Here is a 20,380-nt window from a genome sequence, read left to right as displayed (position 1 = left end):
ACAAACAGATGTGGAAATAAATCCCTCACAATCTGTGTCCAGCATTCTCGTCCTCAGAATGTAGAATGTAGTAGAAAAATCCACCTGTAGATTTAATTTCTTGTTGATTTGTGATTTGTCTATAATACCTACTGTATGTTCATCCTTGCCTACAAATATTCTGAATATTGAAGTCTTACCAGTTTCAAGCCCTCAGATCTCCAGCACAGTCTATTTAATGAGACTTTGTGGGTGCTGCTCTCTTCTTTCCACAGTTCTTTGGAGAAGCCAAGGCTGTTTTATTGCTGTTTGGTCGCCTTCATCTTGTCCTTTTAAAACTGTTTTCATGTTCAACATTGACATCTTTTTCTCTTGCAGCTTTTCCATGATTACCCAATTCCTTTTCCAGAATTTAATGTCTCAGAAAACCCAGACTTCTCATGAAGTGAAACTTATTTAGAATCTGGAATGTCTGTCCTATGCCTGTTGTGTGTAAATCCCTTTCTTTCATCAAACTTAGTACTTGCTTAGTTCTGCTGCCATCCCCTCACTGCTTTCAGTAATCCTTGAAAACTTTTTCCATCTTCCTCTTTTGGGGGTCTGATTTCCCAGACAGGACCTTTCTTCCCCGTATTTTTGGGTGATAAGGAGGTTTAAACCTTACCCCTCACACCCTCTGCTCTCCAGGCATCAAGATGGAAATATCCCCTTTTAGTTTGCCCCTTGTTTGCATTTAACTGGAAGTATTTTGGAGAAAGCTGGAACAAAGATCCATGAGCTACTATCACAATATTCCTGCTTGTAATTCACTCATGAGATCTGTTGCCTCTGAGGTTTTGGGGAGGGTTGAGAAGTCATTTTTGGTCAGTGAGTGATGAACAGTTTGCAGGGATGTGTTGTGACCTCCCAGCCTTAGGTACCTCTCTGACTCCTTCACAACTGCTCCTCTGCAGTCAGTGCATTATTCCAAGGAGTTAATAATTCTTCCCAGTCCTCTGAAATCCTGGAATCCATTGCCTGGCCACAAATGGTCATTCTCCCATAAGTTGTGTTTGATTCCATTGTGTTGTAACAGAAAGCCAGAAGAAACAAAACACTGTGAAGCTCATTTTTAACATAACTCGGATTTTTACATAAAGGGGGGCACTGTCTTTGCAGGCAGCTCTTTAAATGTTAAGAAATCTATAATTTTGGTGATCTAAATGGTAGCTTCATATGCAGTCTTCAGTCTTTGGGGGGAAAAATGTTCTCCTCTTGAGATGATTATCTGGATAATTAAACTTTTTTATTATAACAAGAATAGAAATAATGCTCATCCTTGTGTTAAATCTGCCAGTATTATCAATGTATTTGTAAAGTGCTCGAGGTGTTTACAGCAGAAAAGAAATGGGAAAGAAGATAAGGTTTTCCAGGCCTCAAATCCCTGGAATCTGGATCGTGTTTTTCAGAGATTGAGCTGGGATGTGATGGGAGCCATGGGTTTCTCAGTGCTCCTAAAAATCTGATTGCAGCTGTTAGAAAATGAACTGTCACATCGCATAATCTGTGCAGGCTTCAGAGAACATATCTGCAGAAGCATTACAGGTTTTCTCTGTGGAATTCAGTCCAACTCCGATTATTCAGAGCTCCTTGGATACCTCCAACTACTCCTGTGGATCCATCAACCAGCTCTGCTCTTGCAGAGAAAAAAGAGGTTTCACAGTTTCAATGGGAACAATTAATTGAAATTAATTTCAGAGGGAAAAGAGGAAAACTTATTTACTAAAATAATTTTGTTTTCCTTGAGCTTGTTAGTTAAATCTGGTGAGCTGCTTGTTCTTCCCTCACCTTCAGAGGAGCTCACCAACTTTACAGTGAAAGAAGAAGAGAGAGATTGAATTACAAATGGAAACGAAATAAAACAGAGGGATGGGACAAAGCCTTGTAATTTAGACAAGGTTGTCCATTCTTTCTTTCAGGAAGGACTTTTCCAGGGGTAAAAAGTCCATATTTACACAGAGCTGCTCCACAAAGGAAGAACACTGTGGCAGAACCATGTAAATTCTCTTTACCACCCCTTTAGGTGTGGAGCTTTGGGAGGGTTTTTTGTCCTATGGAGCCACTGGGGTCAATCAAATGATGAAAATTTCCTTTTTCCTGAGGCTGAGCAGATCCAGGACAATTCCCCCTGAGCTGCCAGCTGGGCCTGGGGAATCATCCCTGACCTTTCCGTGCCTCTTGTTCCCAGCCCGGTTCTTGGGATCTGATGATTAACCCAATGAAGTCATGTTTAATCATTTAACCTTCCTCTGCCTGCGCTGTGGCACTCACAGGAAATCTATTTCCAAACCCCAAAAACTCAATCATCTTTGAAAGGGACACAGTGAGCTAAAGCATCCTGAAATGTTATAAAGAATGAATCACAGTTAGCTGAGAGGCCAGTCCAGTCTAGAAACTTTAATTTGGGGGGAAAATGGTTTGCCTGTAAGTAGCTGAACTTTTGTCTTTTTTCATGTATATATATATATATATAAATAATATTATTTTTTAAAGCAGAAAGTTATTTTCTTTCATTTCAAATGCTTAAAAAAACAGAGGAAAGATTCTTCCCCATGCAGGCTTTAGAAAAGAAAAAAAAAATCAGTTGTGAAATTAGGTAAAAGTTGTGAAACTGGGGATTGTATTCTCGGAGAAATGAAACTTTTAAGGCTTTTTTATTGTTGCAGATGTCGCAAAGATTTGTCAAATAAAATTTAAGGAAGGAACCAAAGAGAAATAGTTCTGAACTTGTTTTCACAGAGTAAATGTTGAGGCTGGAATTCATAGTTTTGTTGCAACCCTGGTAGGTTTGTTACCCTGCAAATTATTCATAGCTGTGATTACCTTAGATCATAGAAAATAGGTTAAAAAATCTTTAATTTGCCTTTTGGCTTATTTAGAAAATTTGAAGAAAGGAAAACAAATGACAAGTTCTTGAGTGAAATTTTTAGAACTTAAAATTGTGCTTTCCATGAAGTACTTTGTGATAGACAATGTAAAACCAAAACTTAACAAAGAAACAAGCTGAGTAATAACTTTATTTTTTTAAGTTATTCATTAATAAGGTGAGAAAAACTTCTCCAACATTGGTTTCAGTTTGGTTTGGTTTTTTTTTTAAGGCAGACTTGTTACACTTTTTAAAAAGACTTTCATCATTAGTTTTGTAATGTTTTATATGTTTTTAGCTGGAGGGGAAATATTAGTTTCAAGGCAGCCTTGAATTTTGCAGCAGTTGAGAAATGTGGGTGAGGGAAGCTGGTTCTTTTTAAGAAATGTGGTTTAAAATGGTGCACTGTGCTTACCCTAAGTTAATACAATTTATATCTAATTATAATAATATATTTTATTAAAGCAGCTGTGCTGCAAGTATTAATTTAAAGGTCATTTGCTAGAGAGTTTATTTGCAATTCCAGCTTGTGAAAATGAATACAACAGTGCATTAGCAACACAGTAAAAGATAATGGGGGAATAAATTAAAATCAGAATAGAAACAACTTCCATGCAAATAAATCATGGAGCCATTTGAATAATTGTCTTGGAGTGTTTTATTTTAAAGATTCTTTGCCCTGAGATTTATGGAGCTGCAAGAAAAAATATTTATTGGCTTATAAAAGTGAAAATATTGCTCCAACCCCTGAGCTTTGGGAAATGGGGGAGAAAATAGGATCTGAAAATGTCCTGGTCACACTGTTCCAGAAATCCCTGAGGAAGGAACTATTTCAGGACACCTTTCCCAAGGACAAAATCTGGTTTAGCACTTTTTGGTGTTAAATTAATTGGTAAAGAAATCCTGAGGAGTGATTTTCACTTGTGTGTTTGGCTGGAGAATTGGGAGAGCTGTTGTTTTCCTTGGGGAAAATCCTAGGTATTTTATTCCCTCCATCCTTGGCAGCCCATCCCAAATCCTGAGGGTCCCCATGTCAGGGATCTGGGATCCCCTTTTTGGGTTCTGTTTCCTTGGAAATAACCACGAGGGAATTGCAGTTGGAGCAGGAACTGCCCTGGATGTCGCAAGATTTTTGGGCTTGGTTGTCTGTAAATTGTCATGTTTTGTTGTTTATAACAATTTATGGCAAAATTCGCTCTTTTAATGAAAAAAAAACACCATGAAAAAATTAATTTTACTTTCCAGATTGTTTCCTATCAGAATGAGCTCAAGGGTTTGGTGTCAGCCTTGCTGGGAGCAGGTTTAATCCCTCGTGTTCTGTGGGGATCCTACGAGTTCAGTGGGAAAATAGCAGGAAAAATTTTCATTAAAAGAGCGAATATTTGATCTCTTCCATTTTGTAATCACGATCCCGAGGTGTAACTCCTGGTCAAAATGTGCAAATTCACCCTTAAAGAATATTCTAGAGGGTTTTAATACTCCCCTGTGGTTACAAATGTCCCACTGTAAGATTTAGGAAATCTCATTTCTTTGGCATTTTTCTTTCAATTTTAATGTGAGTTACTTTGCCAAACATTAAACACAATAAACAGAATTATTCTGACTAAAGTAGTTTTTTTGGGGGGTTTTTTAATTTTTGAATTGAGAATTTAACTGTTTGAAAGCACAGTAATGGAGAAAAGTTACTACTTGAAAAAGGGGTTTAAAAAAGGTGGGTTTAAAAAAAAAAATAGATTATCACAGATCTATTATTTTTTAATCTACCATAGAAAATTTTGTCAATTCTACAACTCAAAATTTTAATAATATGCAAGAACATTGTCAAATAATTGTAGTTTTCTTGTATTGGTGTTTAGTATTTAAAGTTTCAACAGAACTTTAACAAAGTTAAAATAGCATAAATGTGATTTTTCTGGATTACACTGCAGTTGCTTTAATCAAGAATTAATGATAGTCTAAATTCTACAATTCAGTAGTAAAGGGTGGAATTTAGACTATCATTAATTATTGATTAAAGTAATTTCCTTGTGTAATTTATTGCATTTCTCCTGGAAAATCAGAATTTTATTGCTTATTTGTAGGTTTTTAAAAATGAATTAATAATTATTTTTTAATGTTTGCTATTCCCAAGGATTCCCAGCTTTCTGTAACTGTTGTGGCCAAGCCTGAGTAGGGAGCACTGACCTTGCTTTTATTTCTCTGGACAGTTTTGCTCCAAAAGAATTTAATCTCCTGTAAATTCACTTCTCACATTCAAACAAACTGCTTGTGAGAATCTTTATTTTTGCTTTTTAAAGGGTTTCCTGGGTGTTTGGCAAATGTTGGGACTCAGGAGTAAGGTCTGATCACAAAATAAAAGGAGGCAGCTTTGTACAGAACAGCTCCAGTCACAGGGGCTGCACCTTCCCTGCTTTTAAAGTCATTTGGGCTCAACTTGATGGATTTTAATGAATTTTACAAGTCTGTTGTAGGCAGTACCTGGAATTGGCTGTTTTGATTGAGATCATGGGTTTGGGAGAACAGATCTAAGGATATAATGGGATTGTTGTGCTCTTTCTGTTCTCAAAAAGTACCTTTTTAACACTGGAAATGGCACTGAAGGAATTAATTCCCTCTGCTTGTTTAAGGAATAAGGTATAAGCAGCACAGGCATTCCAAAGATATGGGGGAATAAATACTGGAAAACCTGTTTCCATAGCAGTGGGAGCTTAGTGCCACTCGCAGGGTTTGGAAAAACAAAACTCAGTGGCTGTGGGTGGGCAGATTTCCACCCTGAGCACCATGATTGTCCCTCTAAACTTAGGGTTTCAAACTGGCCTTTTTGGTTTAAAATTTCTCCCAATTGCTGGCTAGGAAATCCTGGAAATCACACCCTTTCTGAGCTCTGTTTGTGTGGGGTTTTCCTCATTAACACCTTTGTTTTCCTGTTTGCAGGACTTTGCTTCCCGGGCTAAGCTGGCTGTGCAGAACCTGGTGCAGAAGGTTGGGTTCTTTGGGATCCTGGCCTGTGCCTCGGTGAGTTTTTCCCAGGAACAGGGGGATTTATGGGCACAAGCTGCAGCTTGGATGTACTGCCATGGGATTCATTTTTGTTTGCAGTTTCTGTGATCTCTGGGGTGCTCAGGGAAACAAAATCTGCTGGAATTGTGTTATGGTTTCTTTAGGTGTTCATGTATTGTATCTGGCATTCTTGACATCTTCAAATCCAGAGGTGTGCATGGATTGGAGAGTGGAAAACCACCTGCAGAAACCCTGGTTAGGGTGTCCATCCATTGCAATCCTCCCAAATCTGCTCTTTGGGTCCTTAGGAACCAGAGAGGGCAGAACAAGGAAACAAATTTCAGTCATGGCTGTGGAGCTACAAACTGCTCGTGGCCTTTTTAATCAAGAGGTGAAAGGAGCATCTCCAGTGATGCTGTTTTAGTTTTTGAGTAGGATAATGCTCTTCTTTCAGAATAAAAAAAATATTGGAGGTTTAAATCTCTCTCTGGAACTGGGAGGAATGGTGTGCGTTGTTCTTCACCCCACACACGAACTGTGGGATGTGATTGCAGTGAAGGGGGGGAACTTTGGGACCCCCCCCAATCCCATTTTTCTGGAATTACCACGGCATTACCCAGCTGCTGAGGTTTTCACTCCACACTTGCCCAGCATCTCTTGGTTTCCTAAACTGTAAAGATGACACAGCCAACTGCTTGCTCAAATGTAGGTAACCTGTGTTAGCTGGGGAGAATTAATCTGATTGGAGTTGCTGACATAAAGCTCCTGCTCACTAATCCTTTGAAATGTCTTCATGTTTAGAGTGGAGTCGTAGCCTACGAGCTGCTCCTTAAATCCTCCCGGCTGGGGAGCTCTCAGGGTGCTGCTCCCTGCTCTGACTCAGTGTCCTGGGAGACATCCCTGCCCCATTCCCTATTCCTGTGTCACCCCCACGGCTTGGAGGTGGCAGGGATGAGTGACTGGGCAAGGTGGAGAAATGGAGAGCAGGAGGAAGAGAGGTGGCTGTAAACACCCTGGAGTTCCTGCTCAGTAATATTTAAACATTTGCTTAACTTCTTCCCCACTTTGCTGCGCAGGCCTTGCTCGGGCCCTGAGCTCCAGCTGGGCTGGGGGAGGGATGAGGAGCCACCAGGGCACGGCTGAGGGTTTGTAAATGTGCTCACACAACAACTGCAGGAGAAAGGGAGAGGTGAAAGGTTCCAGAGGCGTTGCAAAAGCGGGGATGCAGAGCTGTCCCTTTGCATGGCACCTCTGGGTGAGGCAGGGGGACCAAGGCAGCCCCCCATGTGTGCTCCTTGCATTTGGCTGTGCCCCCACGAGCCCCAGGGCTTTGACTCAGGGTTTCTCTGGCTTCTTGCTGCTTCTCTCTGCACTACCAGGTGTCTCCTCTGCTTGCTTCCCTTAAAATTGTGATCTTACTTCTGGATTTTAGGCAGAGTTTTATTTGATGTGTTTTTTATGACTGGAGGACTTGCTGGTGAAGTGGTAACCACTGTCCCAGCTGTGGGTCCTTGTCTGTTAAGTGGTGGCTTCTAAACGCTGCATAAAAACACCATCAAATGGAAATTAGAAGTCTGCAAGTTTATCCAGTGAAGTCAACTGACTGTCCTGTTGTTTAGTGGCAGTAAGGAAGTCAGAATTGTCTGGAGTTTATTTCTATATAAAGGCAGCTCTGGGGAAGGAGCAAAGCAAGAATCAGCTCCGAAGTTCCTCACTGTGACTTGTGAGAATTTGCCCTCTTGTCTCTGTGGGCTTTTTTTGGCAACTTTGAGTAACAAGCACAGAGAAAACCTCGCTGGCTGCTCAGACACCCTCCTGAGGACTTGCTGAGTAACTTCTTGCCATGGTGTGCTCAGAGGCACCCACAGCACCCCTGCCCCAAACTCACTGCAGGGATTAAAATGTTCTGTGAACCGACAAAAGAACCCTCAGACCAAGCAGCCAAGAACACCCTGGAGACCTGGAGCAGCCTTGGCTCCGGGGAGCCAAACGCTGTGGAGTCAATAATTGACCAGCTCCTGTGCCCAGAGCAGCTGCCCCAGGTAGGGAGGGAGCTGCTGCAGCCGAGGTGGAGCCTGCTCAGGGACCGTTCCGGGGCACGATTAGAGCCCGCTTCAGATTTCTTCCTCTGCAGGTGCTGTTGTGGCTGCTCATAAATCTGAACTGCTGCTCTCCAACAGCCCAGTACAACCCTTTCTCACAGGTTGCAGGCTTGGTGGCAGAGTGGTGGCAGAGTGTCCTTTATTCTTTCCCAATCGACACTCTTTCTTTCTTTCTTTCTTTATGTCACAAAACGCCACCAGTGCTGCAGTCTGTCACCCCAGCACCACACTGCTCCTGGGAGTGACCCTGCTCAGACACTGCCCCTGTGCTCCAGGCTGAGAGGGAAAGGTTGGAATTCGGATACTTTCTTGGTTTCATTTCAGAAATATTTTACAGATAGTATCACAATACCAAAAGTCAGGCCAACAGTTTAATAATAATAAAAAATTCTTTTAATTTTAAATGAAATGCATATGCTTAATAAAATCTAATCAGTGCTTTTAAACTGGATACATATGACTATAAATGCCAGTTTTTAATGTAGTTTCTCAGCTGGAAATCACTGGGGATCAGCTGGAACATTGGCTTCCAAGAGTGATGTGCCTGTCAGGGAGAAAATTCGATAAATCACTCAAAATGGCTTTGCTGTGGTTTCTGTGCATTTCACATGGAAAACTTTTCATTGGCTTTTTTCAGGATCCAGGGGTAAGGGGGGACCATGAGAATGGAATTGTCTGGGACATTGTCTAGCTGACTCCCAGAGACTTAAGTTATGTGGTGTGACATCAACATTTTTGTAATTATTAAGGCACAAGAGTTTTGGATCAAGTTGGGAGAAGGGGAAACTGTTCATTTTTCAAAATTTCAAGGTCTGTCGTGTTCCTGTCCATCCAATGTGTGCTGCAATTATTGAACCTCTTTCCCTTGCACTCCACAGATCCCAAACCCCCTGTTTGACCTGGCTGGGATAACTTGTGGCCACTTTCTGGTTCCCTTCTGGACCTTCTTTGGTGCAACCTTGATTGGAAAAGCCGTGATTAAAATGCACATCCAGGCAAGTGCTGCCCCTTCCTCGGGGCTGGGGCGGGGGGGAGGTGAAGCCTTTGATTCTCTCCCTGCCTGTTCCACTGTGTTACTTGGGAATGAATCCTGGAGTCTCCTTGCCCGACCTGAAGTAATGGAAATTAATTTGGTGCAAGGGATTTACAATAAAGGAGCTGCTGGGCTCCTCCAAACTGAGGCAAGTGAGTAATTTATAGCTGCTGACCTGCTCAGGAAATTGGTGGTTAGCCAAGGTATTTACCTACAGCCTGTACCAGACTGCCAGGGCTCCCACTCGGAGTGAACTCGCCTTTTTGGTAGCAAACACTCATTTGCACTTTGAAATGCCCTTTTTAGCTCAGTTTAGAAAACCCCACTGCGCCCTGTGGGGCTGGGCCAGCCCAGTCTGGGCGGATTTGCCGCAGTTTTGGGGCTGGAGCAGCGATTTTTGGTGTCCCAGGCCAGCTCATTTGGAAAGGGCCTGGCTTTGGTGGGCCCCGTTTTTCCTGCTCACTCAGGGCTGTGCCAGATGTGCTGAGTTTGACAATCCAGTTGTTTTCACAAGATGTTGAGTTTTGCTTGTAAGTGCGTCACCGTTTGGTCCAAGGAGAGATGAAGTTTTGATTCCCTGGAGGATTTTCTGGTGTGGTCAGGGCTGTATCATGAGCTACGTCTCTGTTTGGGATGTTTTCAGCTGAGTTTGGGTTTTTGCAGTGCCTGTTCCTCTGTTGTTTGGAAATCTCTGCTGTGACTCCCATCAAAATAGCAGAAGCTTTTAGTATAAAATAATTTGTATTACAGCCTCATCAAGCTGCTTTAAAAATCTTTGTTTTGCCCTAAACACAAGCTTTTTTCTTCCAGTCATTTTTAAATGGTTATTTTGTTTTGCCCAGTGCTTAAACAGAAAACAATAAATAGATTTGGAAATTCTTCCGTTTACTGGGATAGAACAGCTTTTTCTCCACACTTATTTTTGTATTATCTGAATTTTCTTCTGCTTTTAAATCCGTGTGTTGCTCAAATGGGTTCTGGCAACACAGAAAAGTGAAGTAATATTAGATCAATATTCCTTTTATTATTTTAATTGCCTTGTTCAGCTACCACAGTGTTTGCTGTGTAATTTATAGTGCTCCACACTCAGATCCCATGTAAGTGAAAAAACATTTCCCAGTGTCTTGTTGGTAAATCATCTGATTTTGTAATAGGCTCAGCTTTTAGAATTCTCTTTTTCAAGCACACCCTTGTGCAATAGCCTTGATTTTTTTGAGTGATCTGGCTGGACTTGGAATTTAGGAAATCTGAGAGTCATGGAAAGGCTTTTAATGCAATGTTCAGACAGGAAGTGAGTGACTGGTGCAGTGGCCATCCCGGGGCTGCTTTGAACTGGCCCCTTCCTCCGGACCACAGGAGCCTCTAGCTGGAGTCACAGCCCTTGTTCCCAGCCTGGGGAGGGCAGCTCTGCTTAGGCCAGGCTTAAATTGGTCTGAGGAGGCTGTGGGAGCTGTGTGTACCCTCAGCTACCACTCACAGGCTGCTCACTCCTTGCTGGCGAGCAGGACAAATGTGCAGAGGCTGTTTTAACAGCATTTTAAGTGGTTTTAGAAGTGGTAAAATCATGGGCATTGAGATTTTCCGCGAAATAAGATGTGTTACAGAAGTTTTTAATTGAAATTACTCTGTTGCAAACAGTTTGGTTTATCACAGGCACTCTCACAGGTGCCCAAAGGCTCTTTCTTTGTTTTTCATTGATTATTTTTTGTTGTTTCTGTCTGAATCAGGGAGACTAAAACACATTATTTTTCCCTCCTGTGATCTGGAAGCCCACGTGTTTGTGTGAGGGGCTGTGAATTTCTCTGGCTGTTTTTCCATTCAGACATTGTTGACGGAGTAAAGTGACCTTGAGCTTCTGGGAATGGGAGTTTGGGGAGGATGAGAATGGGCAGCAACTGGCTGCAAAAACACTGCAAGAAATGCAAACTGTGAGGAAAGAGAGGCAGAAAGCGAGCAGCTTTTCTTTCTCCTGCCTCTTTTTGAGGAGAATGTTGAAAAATAAAGAGGAGAGGAGGGAAAGCTGGGTAGGAGCTGCTTGGGAAGGAACACAAAGTGTCCCCCCCCCCATTGTCTGTGCTTCCCCTCGGCTCCAGGCTTTCTGTAACTGCTCTTTTCCTTCCTACAGAAACTCTTCGTTATTATCACGTTCAGCAAACACATCGTGGAGCAGATGGTGGCCCTCATCGGGTGAGTAATTCCCAGCACAGTAATTAATACCTGCACCCATTAAGTGGAAAAGTACTGGAGGAGTCAGCTCAGATGTGCTGAGGGCGTGCTTTGTTCCAGGCTTAGCCTCACACAGAGTTTAGGTCTCGCTTGCAGCTCCTTCCCCGAGTCCTGGGAGAAGTTTGCTGGCCCGGAGGCTCAGGGTTGTGGGATCAGCACTGAACCTTCACCCCAAAGCAGGATCCAGCTCTTCCACTCACACATCCCTGCATTTACAGCTGCACATGGGCTGTTTGCCCTGCATTTTCTGCAGTGGTGTAGTGTGATCCTATGGCAAAAAATGAGAAAGTTTATAGAAAATTATAGAGAAAAATCACAGAATTCTGTGATTCTCTGTTAAAAACCTGAGATTTTATGCAGTGCTCCAAGATGAAAATAAACATCCTCCTTAACTGGAACTACCTTATACATTTACAACATTAAATCTCTCATAAAACATCAGAATGAGGAATTTGGTCTGTAGAGTTTGATCCCCATTCTGTTAAATTTGGTAGAAATGAGTTTCCATGGATGAAGTGTCCTGATTTTGAGAAGGTTTGGTTTGGGTTATTTTTTTTATTAATTCTTTAGTAACTGGTGCCTATTTTATTTTTTAAGTTAAAATATCAGTTTAAAACAGGAAAATTAGGCAAACCCTCAGTTGGCAACTGAGAGGGGGAAAAACAGACAAAAACCAGATTTACACTAATGAAGGTGGGACACTGAAGGTGAAGTGTTGGATTTATTTGCCTCACATTTTACCTGTTCAGTCATGAAATTCTGTGTCATTTTAAAATCCGTTGTTGATGCTACCCTTCCCTGTCAGATAATCCAGCAAATGCCATCAAACCATGCAGGAGTTTCATAAACTACTTGGATGCAAACAAAGGATGCAGTTAATGAATTTAAATGTAGGCAGCTGCATCAAACCCTATGGATTGCATCCAAAATTCCCATTTAATTGTTCAGAGCAGGGTGGAAGCTCCTGCCTGTTCTGAGGGCACTGCTGGGTTCAGGGATATGCAGGGTTGGAGTTTTAAGTGTGAGTCTCTAACATGGAAATGGAAAGTTTTATTGTCAGGGGGGGTTGGGTTTTTTTAAACTAAAATGAATCCAACCTCTAGTCTAAATCCATAAAATGAATTCCAAGGTGTTTCTGCTTCTCCAGGGTTTCTTCTCTGGGGCAAATGGATATTTTGCTACCCAAAGTGTAATAACTATTTTCACATAAAATCCACACTCCTCAAGAAAAGTTTGAGGGGAGGAATGTCTAGAAATAATTCCTTTTAAAACAAAACTCCAGGCAGGGATGCTGTACAAAGAAAAGGAGTGTCAGAAGAACCTGGCAGGGCATTTCACTGATGAAACAAATCCTGGCTTTATTATTCCTGATCTTCTGCTCGAGCATCTGCTTTGTACCTAAACTCACAATGAATTTGTTGCTTTGAACATTATTTTGAAAAGAGGGGGAGAGAGAGAGAGAAATGTGGTTTCTTTTAAGCATCTTGAGTTTTTTTCAGTATCAATCACTCCAGACAGTTTGATCTGCCCCTAGCTCAGGTACATTTCCAAGGATTTACTCTCCTGTGGATGCTTTGAGCCAAAACCAGTAGATTTTTCCTACTTCATCTGTCTTGGAGATAATTTTGCATTGAATTACTTCGAATGCATTCACAGGAGCTCTGCTGGGTTCGAGTTTTATTGGAGGGTTGATGTCAGAGTTAAAAAATGTTCCTGGGAGACAGTGAGATTTTTGGAATGTCCCGGTATCCTTGACTTTTCTCAAGCTGTCTCCAGCATTACCTCATCAATTTCTGTTAGAGTGGAGCCTCAAACATGTTAAACAATACCTTGCTCTAAAAGCCCTATTATTGAATTAAAACAGAGCTCTGTTTAATGGTCAGTAACTTTATTTTAATCAAATTCTATCCACCACAATGACTTTAGACTTTCTTTGTCTGGGCTGTTGCTCTTACACAATAGGAAATATCTGAGCACAACACCTGAAAATAATGAGCATATTGATAGCCAGGATAAATGGAACCTAGACAGAAGATTAAATTGTGAGATAAAGTCTGAGAATATCTGATTTTATAAGCCAAGGAGAATTTTTTGACAATTATGTGATTTTTAGTCAAAAAGCAAAGCTGATTCATGTGCAGACCTTGCTCTTTATTGTCACTGGATGCTGCTGGGTCTCACAATGAGCCTGCCATAATCAGGCTGCTTTAATATCATTTAATTTGATTTTACAGTTTTGTCTAGGTCTCCATTACAAACAGATCATAAAATATTTTTTTTTGGTTAATTAAATAAAAAAGGAAATGGAAAAGAAAACATGGCAGGAAATTAAGAAGCTGTTTATAGAAAATTTGAAATTTTTTGAGAATTTTTTTGGTGGTAGCTGGAGAACAAAAACAGGACAGAGGGTGAGTGCTGGCAACAAACGTCGGGGAATGAGGGAGATGAGTGGGTTTGAGAAGTGGGGTTGGTGTGAGGTTGAAATCCAAGCTGAGAAGGATTTCCAGAGGTGCTGGAACTCACTGGGGCTGGGAATTTCCAACCAGTTCCACCAGTCACTGCTTTGAGTTGTTTTGTTGGTGCCTCAGTGCTGGAAGAGGATCCTGCTCTCCCTGAGCTTTGGTGAGGGAAGATGCTCTGGAGGAGTTCTGTGTCCTGTCCCTTCAAGAAGACTTTAATGCTGATTTTAGGCCAAACCCAGCCCTGTTCAGACATTTCATTATGGTGTGTGTTGTGGGGTTTTTTGGCTCCTCTATCTTTCCGTTCCTATTTTTTACCTACAGCTGCAGGGCTGTTTGTGAAGTCACACTGTACAAAGCGCTTCAAAGCAGGATGATGTTTGCTGGGAAGTGGCAGTTTTAAATGCAGATTAAGAATGCCCAGAAAACTACTGAAGAAGTAGTTCTCAAAGCACACACCATCCACAAAACAGTGGCCATCCATTCTGGTGGTAAATGTTCAGAAAGAAAAAAAAAATCTGCATTTTTTTAGGGAGAAATCCCACCCTGCAGGCAGAGATTCCCTCTGGCTGTGGGTGATGATGAACTCTGCAGTGTCTGGGATTGTTCACCAAGAGGTGCCCAGGTGCTGCACCAGGGCTGGATCCTACAGCAGTAGCAGTGAATTTTACCTGCAGTAAATCAGAATCCCAGAATGGTTTGGGTTGGGAGGGATCCTAAAGCTCATCCAGTCCCATCCCACCCTGCCGCGGGCAGGGACACCTTCCACTATCCCAGGCTGCTCCAAGCCCCATCCAGCCTGGCCTGGGACACTTCCAGGGATGAGGCAGCCACAGCCTCTCTGATGCCTTCCTAATTTTAAGACTCATCTATTCAGGTAATTAGTGAGTGAATAAACTGATTTGAGGTTAAAACAGAAACCAGTGAGATTGTGCTACTTTGATTTTTAAGTCCCTTGCTCAGTGCTGCGTTCTGTGGGTGTCACCTCTGAGAATCCAACAAATCCACCCAAAAATATCAGGGCTCCTGAAGTGTCCTTAACTCAGTGGTTTTTGTGGAACAGCTTTCCACCCTTCCCAGCTCTGCAGGCCAGTGTGAGTGATTGCACAGCTGAAAGAAAAGCAATTTTTTGGTCACAGGTACTGGAAGCATTGCCTGGACAAACCAGTTTGCTGCTATTTCTTGTGCCATAATTCTTTGCTTACAACTTAATCTCAGTTGATGCTGGTAAAGGGAGCGTGGTGTTCCTTTCACCAAAAAAGCACAAATGAGATCATGGTGACTGATGTGACTGGAAAGTTTGCTTAAAGACTGTTGGGGGTTTTTTAGTCAAAAATAATTTACAATACAGATTTAGGTTACTTCTTTAGAACACAAGGCAAGAAGTGATAAAGGAACAACCAGAAATATTGTCCTGGGGTGGGAAGAGCTGGGCAGTCACTTCACAGCCTCCTGAGAGGAATTTTGAGAGGTTAAACCAATACCCCTGGCACTTGTTGGTTCAAAACTGAACAACCTTCCTGGCAGAGGTTCATCAGAAACCTGGGGGATGTGCCCTAGGCACAACAGAGCAGCTCCACACAAAAATGGCCCTGAAAAGGGACACAGATGTGGCTGAAATTTGAGGAGCTCTGGTGTTGAAAGCCTTCCAGTGGATCACAACAGAATTAGAAGAGTTTATTTGCAAAAGGCTTGAAGGATTTAACTCTGAATAAGCAAGGGTTTTTACCCTAAATTGAGTTTTTAAAAAAGAATCTTTAAAAAGCAAGCAGAAGTTTTGTTCCAAAGAGCAGCAGTGAGCAGAGCTAAGGACGGGCAGGTCAGAGATGTTGCAATTCCTAATTTTGAAAGGATTGATTTAACATAACAGAATGTCCCAAGGAGAAAGCCCTGGAGCCTCCTGGGCTGCCGTGGGCATTGGAGCGTGGCTCAGGTGGAAACCACGTCAGACCTGGGCCCATTTGAGCTCTGTAAACTTCACCAAGATCTTTCCTTTCTTCATCTCATAAAGCAAATGAAGCTGCCAAGGAGCCTTTTAACCCCCAAACCTTCCTGTTGATCCTGACCATAAACCAGATTTATTTTCTGCAGCTTCAGAGCTCTGAGCACAGAAAACAGCTCAGTTCCAGAGCCGTGCTGAGGCCGGGGGTGGTGGTGGGAGCTGGGGGCTCTGGTTGCTCCTCAGGGGCTGGGGAGCCCAAGTTTGGCTGGAAAGGGAGCTGGGTCCAGCTTTGGGCTGCCCCAGCCCCCAGGATTCAGGTTTTGGGAAGCCCCAGATTTCCCTAAACCCAATCCAGGTTTGGACTGCCCCAGATCCCAGGATTCAGGTTTTGGGCAGCCCCAGCTCCCAGAGCTGAGTCAGGCTCAGGCTGAGCCCCTCTGAGTCACTGCAGGGTCCTGCTGGTGGTGCAGCCTCGGGGAAATGGATGGTTTAAATACTGTGAGAATCTTTATCAGCACAGGAAATGACAGCTCATTAAAATACTAACCGTTAAGCCAGTTTAGATCACTGTCTGGAAAAAAATTAACCATTGAAGGCTCAGAGGACTCACAGGAAGAAAGGTGCCCTGTTTAGACAGGGGACACGTTATGGAAATGATTCAGCTTTGCTAATTGGCCAGTGACATAAAAATATTTCCACTGGAATCTGTTTTTCAGTGGTTTAGAAAATGTCTGACTTCCAAAGAAGTCGATACCACCGTGCTGGAGTGAAACTTCTGAGGGAGGGAGGGAGGGATGGCTGAAATACCCAAATTCGGTGCCTGTTCCTAAATGTTTTATGGCTTTGGAGCTGCAGGATGGATTTTTCTTGTGTTCTCACAGGGGAATGGAGAAATGGGAACCAATTGGTGTTGGTGGGATTGTTTAATGGTGTTTTCCAAAATTGTTGGGAAGGTGAAAGCCTTTGCCTTCCCCCTCCGGCCTGGCTGTCAATAGTCTGATTGAAATAAATTATTTTGGAAGAGCTGAAGGTCCAGGCAGGGAGGAGCCCATCGCAGCACGTTCCCTTTCTTTGTGAGATCCCTCAGTGCCACTTCACTCCCTTTCTGCAGCGGGAGATAATCCCTGGCCTTGGGCAGTGCCTGGGCAGTGCCAGCCCCACGGGGATTTGCCTCTCGCTGCTCTTCTGTTGTTCCCTGTTGTCTTCATTTGGAATTGTCGTGGCATTTCCCAAAGGATGTTTTTCTCTCGGTGTTTCAGCCCAAAAAAGCCGAATCTGGGCAAAACCTGCTGGTGTTTGTCCCGAGCCCCCGAGCGTGTGGAGTCTGAGGGAAAGGGATTTTCCAAGCTGAGGGCTGTGGATATTGGAGGGATTATCCATAAAGTGGGGCCGTGACTCAAAATTGCATCACCTTCCCGAGGTGTGTCCAGCCTTGTTTGCACCTTCTGTTTCCCCATAGGGCTCTGGTTTCCCTCCAGGTTAGAATTTCCTTGATTAAATTAAATTAAATTAAAGAAATCCCATGTTTGTGACCCCCTAGTGCTCCCAGTTTGCTGAGCATCCCCCTGGGGGAAGGATCCCAGTTTTTCACAGGGGTCAGGCTCAGGGCTGGCTGCACTGAGGTTCTTACTTACATTTTTAATTTCCATCAGAACAGCTCAGGGTTAATCAGCTGCTTCAGCATCTCTGGATGTTCGAGGTCTCTTATAAATGGGAAACTTCCATAAACTTTCAAATTTTCATTCATGAAAAATCCTGTGGTTTTGTTCCCAAAATTTGAGTCTGCAGTGGCAGCTTCTTTCTTTTGGAAAACACTTGTGAATTCTAACATTTCTCTCTGGAAAAGCAGGCAAATATCCACAGGTGCTTTGATAAAATGGGAATTCTATATCCTAATTTATGGTCTGACAGATTTTTTGCGAGATATTGGTGCAATGACACTGAAAGGCAGCATTTGATAGAGACTTGTGCTTCAGCATTTAGCAGAGTTGGAATTAATTCCTGAGTGTTCCCAACCTCTCCAAGCATGGGCTGAGAGATTTCAGTCACTCAAGAGCAACAACCCATACTCCTAAAGATCTTGTAAGATGAAAATTATGGCTTATGATTAAGTAGTCTTAAGTAAGTATTTTTAATATTAGTAAAAATGCAGATGACTGGAATATCAAATTCCTCCTTTTTGTAAGCTGGCCCAGGGAAAATACACTTTTTTCTCCTGTGGGTTTAGTGCTTCATCCTGGTGCCTTTGAGTAAAATCCTCCCTGTAGTTCCAATGGTTCTGTTAAAAAGATTTAAAGTTTCCCAAAAATCACTTAATGACCAGTGAAAGGCATTTGAGGTGCAGCTGTTGACAGTTGTTCTTGGAAAAGAAAATTAATAAATTTAAGCACAGATTTGCTGTAACTGGACTGGAAGTTTTAGGAGTCAGATTCTGCAGGTTCTTGGTGTAATTTTTAAAATAATCCTCGAGCAATTTTGCTGAATCTCTGTCATGTGGTGCTTCAAACAAATGGGAATTTTGTTTGATTTATTGGAAAAAGAGCTTTGGAATTTGTCATTTGGATAGAAATCATAGCTCTGAGTTAAAAATAAATAAATGTGCATCTGTTTAATTACAGATACCAGGTAACAGTTCTGAAAACAGGCACCAAGGGGTTTTTTCAGTGAATACAGATTTTTAATGGGTATCTATGTTGTAGTATTGGAAGTCATGTTTTTGACTGAAATGTTATGCTTTTAATAAACTTAAGATTATCAAAGGCTAGTCCAATTTTGGGGAGCTTGTTCTCAGTTTCAGTTCCCTGTGAAACATTAAAATTTAGCAGAGAATCAGAATGGATCCGAACAAAAATTTAATATTTAACGTTAAGAGTTTCTAAAACAACTTCTGAATCAAAACTTCTTCTGAATCAGAATTTCTCCTTCCATATTCTTGATTTGAAAGAAAATGGGTTTGATTCCCGAAGGAAAACGCAGGGAATGGGGTTTGCATTATTCCGGGATTATTTCCCAGCATCTTCCTTCTCCTGTCCTGTGAAATTCGCGGTTTTTGAAGGTGCTGAGTGCAGGAATTGTGATGCAAATCTGGCCCCTCTGGCCCAGCCCTGCCTGGTCCTACCCGGATCCCACAAAATTCATCCCCAAGTCCTCCCCTTCCTCCTCGGATCAGCGCAAAGGGATCTCCGAGTTGGATTTGTGAGGTTTGCAGGGACACAGAACTCACTTATTTCCAATTAAATTAAATTATTTTTAAGATTTTTAGATTTAAGATCATGCCTTCGGATATCAGGTGGCACATATCTGGGTGATTAAATGATTTAATTTGATCCAAAAAAGCACCAGTAACTAATACTATGCTGCCAAGATGGGATTTCAAGAATTTCATGTGGATTCCTGATTTTTTAGGTTTTCCTCTCCTTATTTAAATCTCTGCACAATTTTTTTCAGAATTAAAGTCTTTACAAATGTACAAAAATTTGCAGATTTAGAAGCTGAGGTCCTTGCATTGAGGATCTTGTAGATCTTCAAAATTGCTTTAATAAAATTATTTTGTGCACTTAATTAATTGTCGTGCTTAGAAAAGGGGGAAAAAAAAGGGAATTGTTTAGTGAGAAAAATTTTGAAATATTGTTTTGGTGCACCAGGAGCTCCTCAAGTCTCTGAACTTGGGTTTCATGTTTTTGTTCTGTGTTTAATTCAATTTGGGGACTGACTGAGTTGAGTTTCTGTGAAGAACGGAGTCATTTGAACACCACCCTGTTAATCATTGATCCCTCATCATTTAAATATTCCTCATTTCTTAATCATGCAGAAGTCGAAAAGTAAACCATTACCTTGCAGTCGCTCTTCAGGCTCCCAAGAACTGTCTGAAAAAGAAAAGAAACCTCAAAATGTTCCTCATGTTCAGAGTGTGACTCGTCCCGGAGTCCCTGGGAGAGCTTTTCCCAGGAATAGTCAGCGCTGAGACGGCTCTGGAACACTGGGAATCCTTTGGAACATTGACACACTCTTGTGTAAAATGGATAAGGGACGTGCTTTGGGCTCCACAGGTTTTTGTTTCCCTGAATTTTTACCAGTCTGGGCAGAGAATTTCCTCACCCGTTTGTCTCACGGGGCGGTGAATCACGGGGGAAGCGACCTTCTGCTGGGAAATGGGTTCAGAAAACCTCCTTTGCCCCTGGCCATGAAGGAAATAGATTTACTGGAGGAGAATGAGACACTTTGTTTCGTGCTTTTCATAAATTCCTAAAATTAGAAAGCTGTTAGTTTTTAATTGGGCTTTGGCCTGGAAAAGGGAATATGGTGTCAGAATAGGAGGCTGAGGGGAATGGTTTGAGTCACCCAGAGGGAGATGGTCAATTGTACAACCTGTTGGATGTACAAGTGGTGTATCCTGGGTCTGAAGTGTGTTTTACTAAACCCTCCCTGGAGTAGCAGCAGGAGTGGTGGAAATAATAAAACCAAATAATCAAAATTTAGGTGAGTTTTTTTAATGTAGAAGAGCATGGTGATTTCTTTAAAATTAAACAAAAAAATCTCCTTTCTCTTTGAAATCCAAGTGGTCAGTAATGAGAACTCCCCCGTGGCTGGAGTTAGGATGAGGTGGATGGTGTGGATCCAACTTTGGGAGCGTTCTCCCCACACAGCTCAGGCCGTGGTGATCATTTAGAATTTATATTTGATTTGGGAGTTTTTTAGAGGTTGTGACCATTCTTAAAGGGTTTTGGATCTCCT

At 42.1% G+C, this 20,380-nt stretch overlaps 1 protein-coding gene and 1 long non-coding RNA gene across 7 annotated transcripts in view; one reads left to right on the top strand and one right to left on the bottom strand.

Annotated features, from left to right (window-relative positions):
• The window catches only part of VMP1 (vacuole membrane protein 1), a 60,954-nt gene that overhangs the window by 35,628 nt on the left and 4,946 nt on the right, over window positions 1–20,380 (top strand). For all 5 annotated transcript variants that reach the window (XM_032129928.1, XM_032129929.1, XM_032129930.1 and 2 more), the window contains 3 exons: window positions 5,819–5,899; window positions 8,865–8,981; window positions 11,145–11,206. In XM_032129928.1, coding sequence (XP_031985819.1) covers window positions 5,819–5,899; window positions 8,865–8,981; window positions 11,145–11,206 — 260 coding nt within the window. The remainder of the gene's footprint in view (window positions 1–5,818; window positions 5,900–8,864; window positions 8,982–11,144; window positions 11,207–20,380) is intronic.
• On the bottom strand, window positions 8,394–19,696 carry LOC116453936. 2 transcript variants are annotated; one of them, XR_004243972.1, is made up of 3 exons: window positions 19,480–19,696; window positions 11,237–11,513; window positions 8,394–8,530 (listed from the first exon to the last, which is right to left on the bottom strand). It is a non-coding gene; the product is annotated as an uncharacterized LOC116453936 (long non-coding RNA). The 2 variants fall into 2 exon arrangements; XR_004243971.1 differs by lacking the exon at window positions 8,394–8,530 and having other exon boundaries at window positions 8,864–11,513.

Source organism: Corvus moneduloides, chromosome 20, assembly GCF_009650955.1.
Source record: "Corvus moneduloides isolate bCorMon1 chromosome 20, bCorMon1.pri, whole genome shotgun sequence".
NCBI classification, from domain to species: domain Eukaryota; kingdom Metazoa; phylum Chordata; class Aves; order Passeriformes; family Corvidae; genus Corvus; species Corvus moneduloides.
The sequence above is the reverse complement of the archived record's forward strand: the minus strand, read 5'-3'. Positions and strand labels throughout refer to the sequence as shown.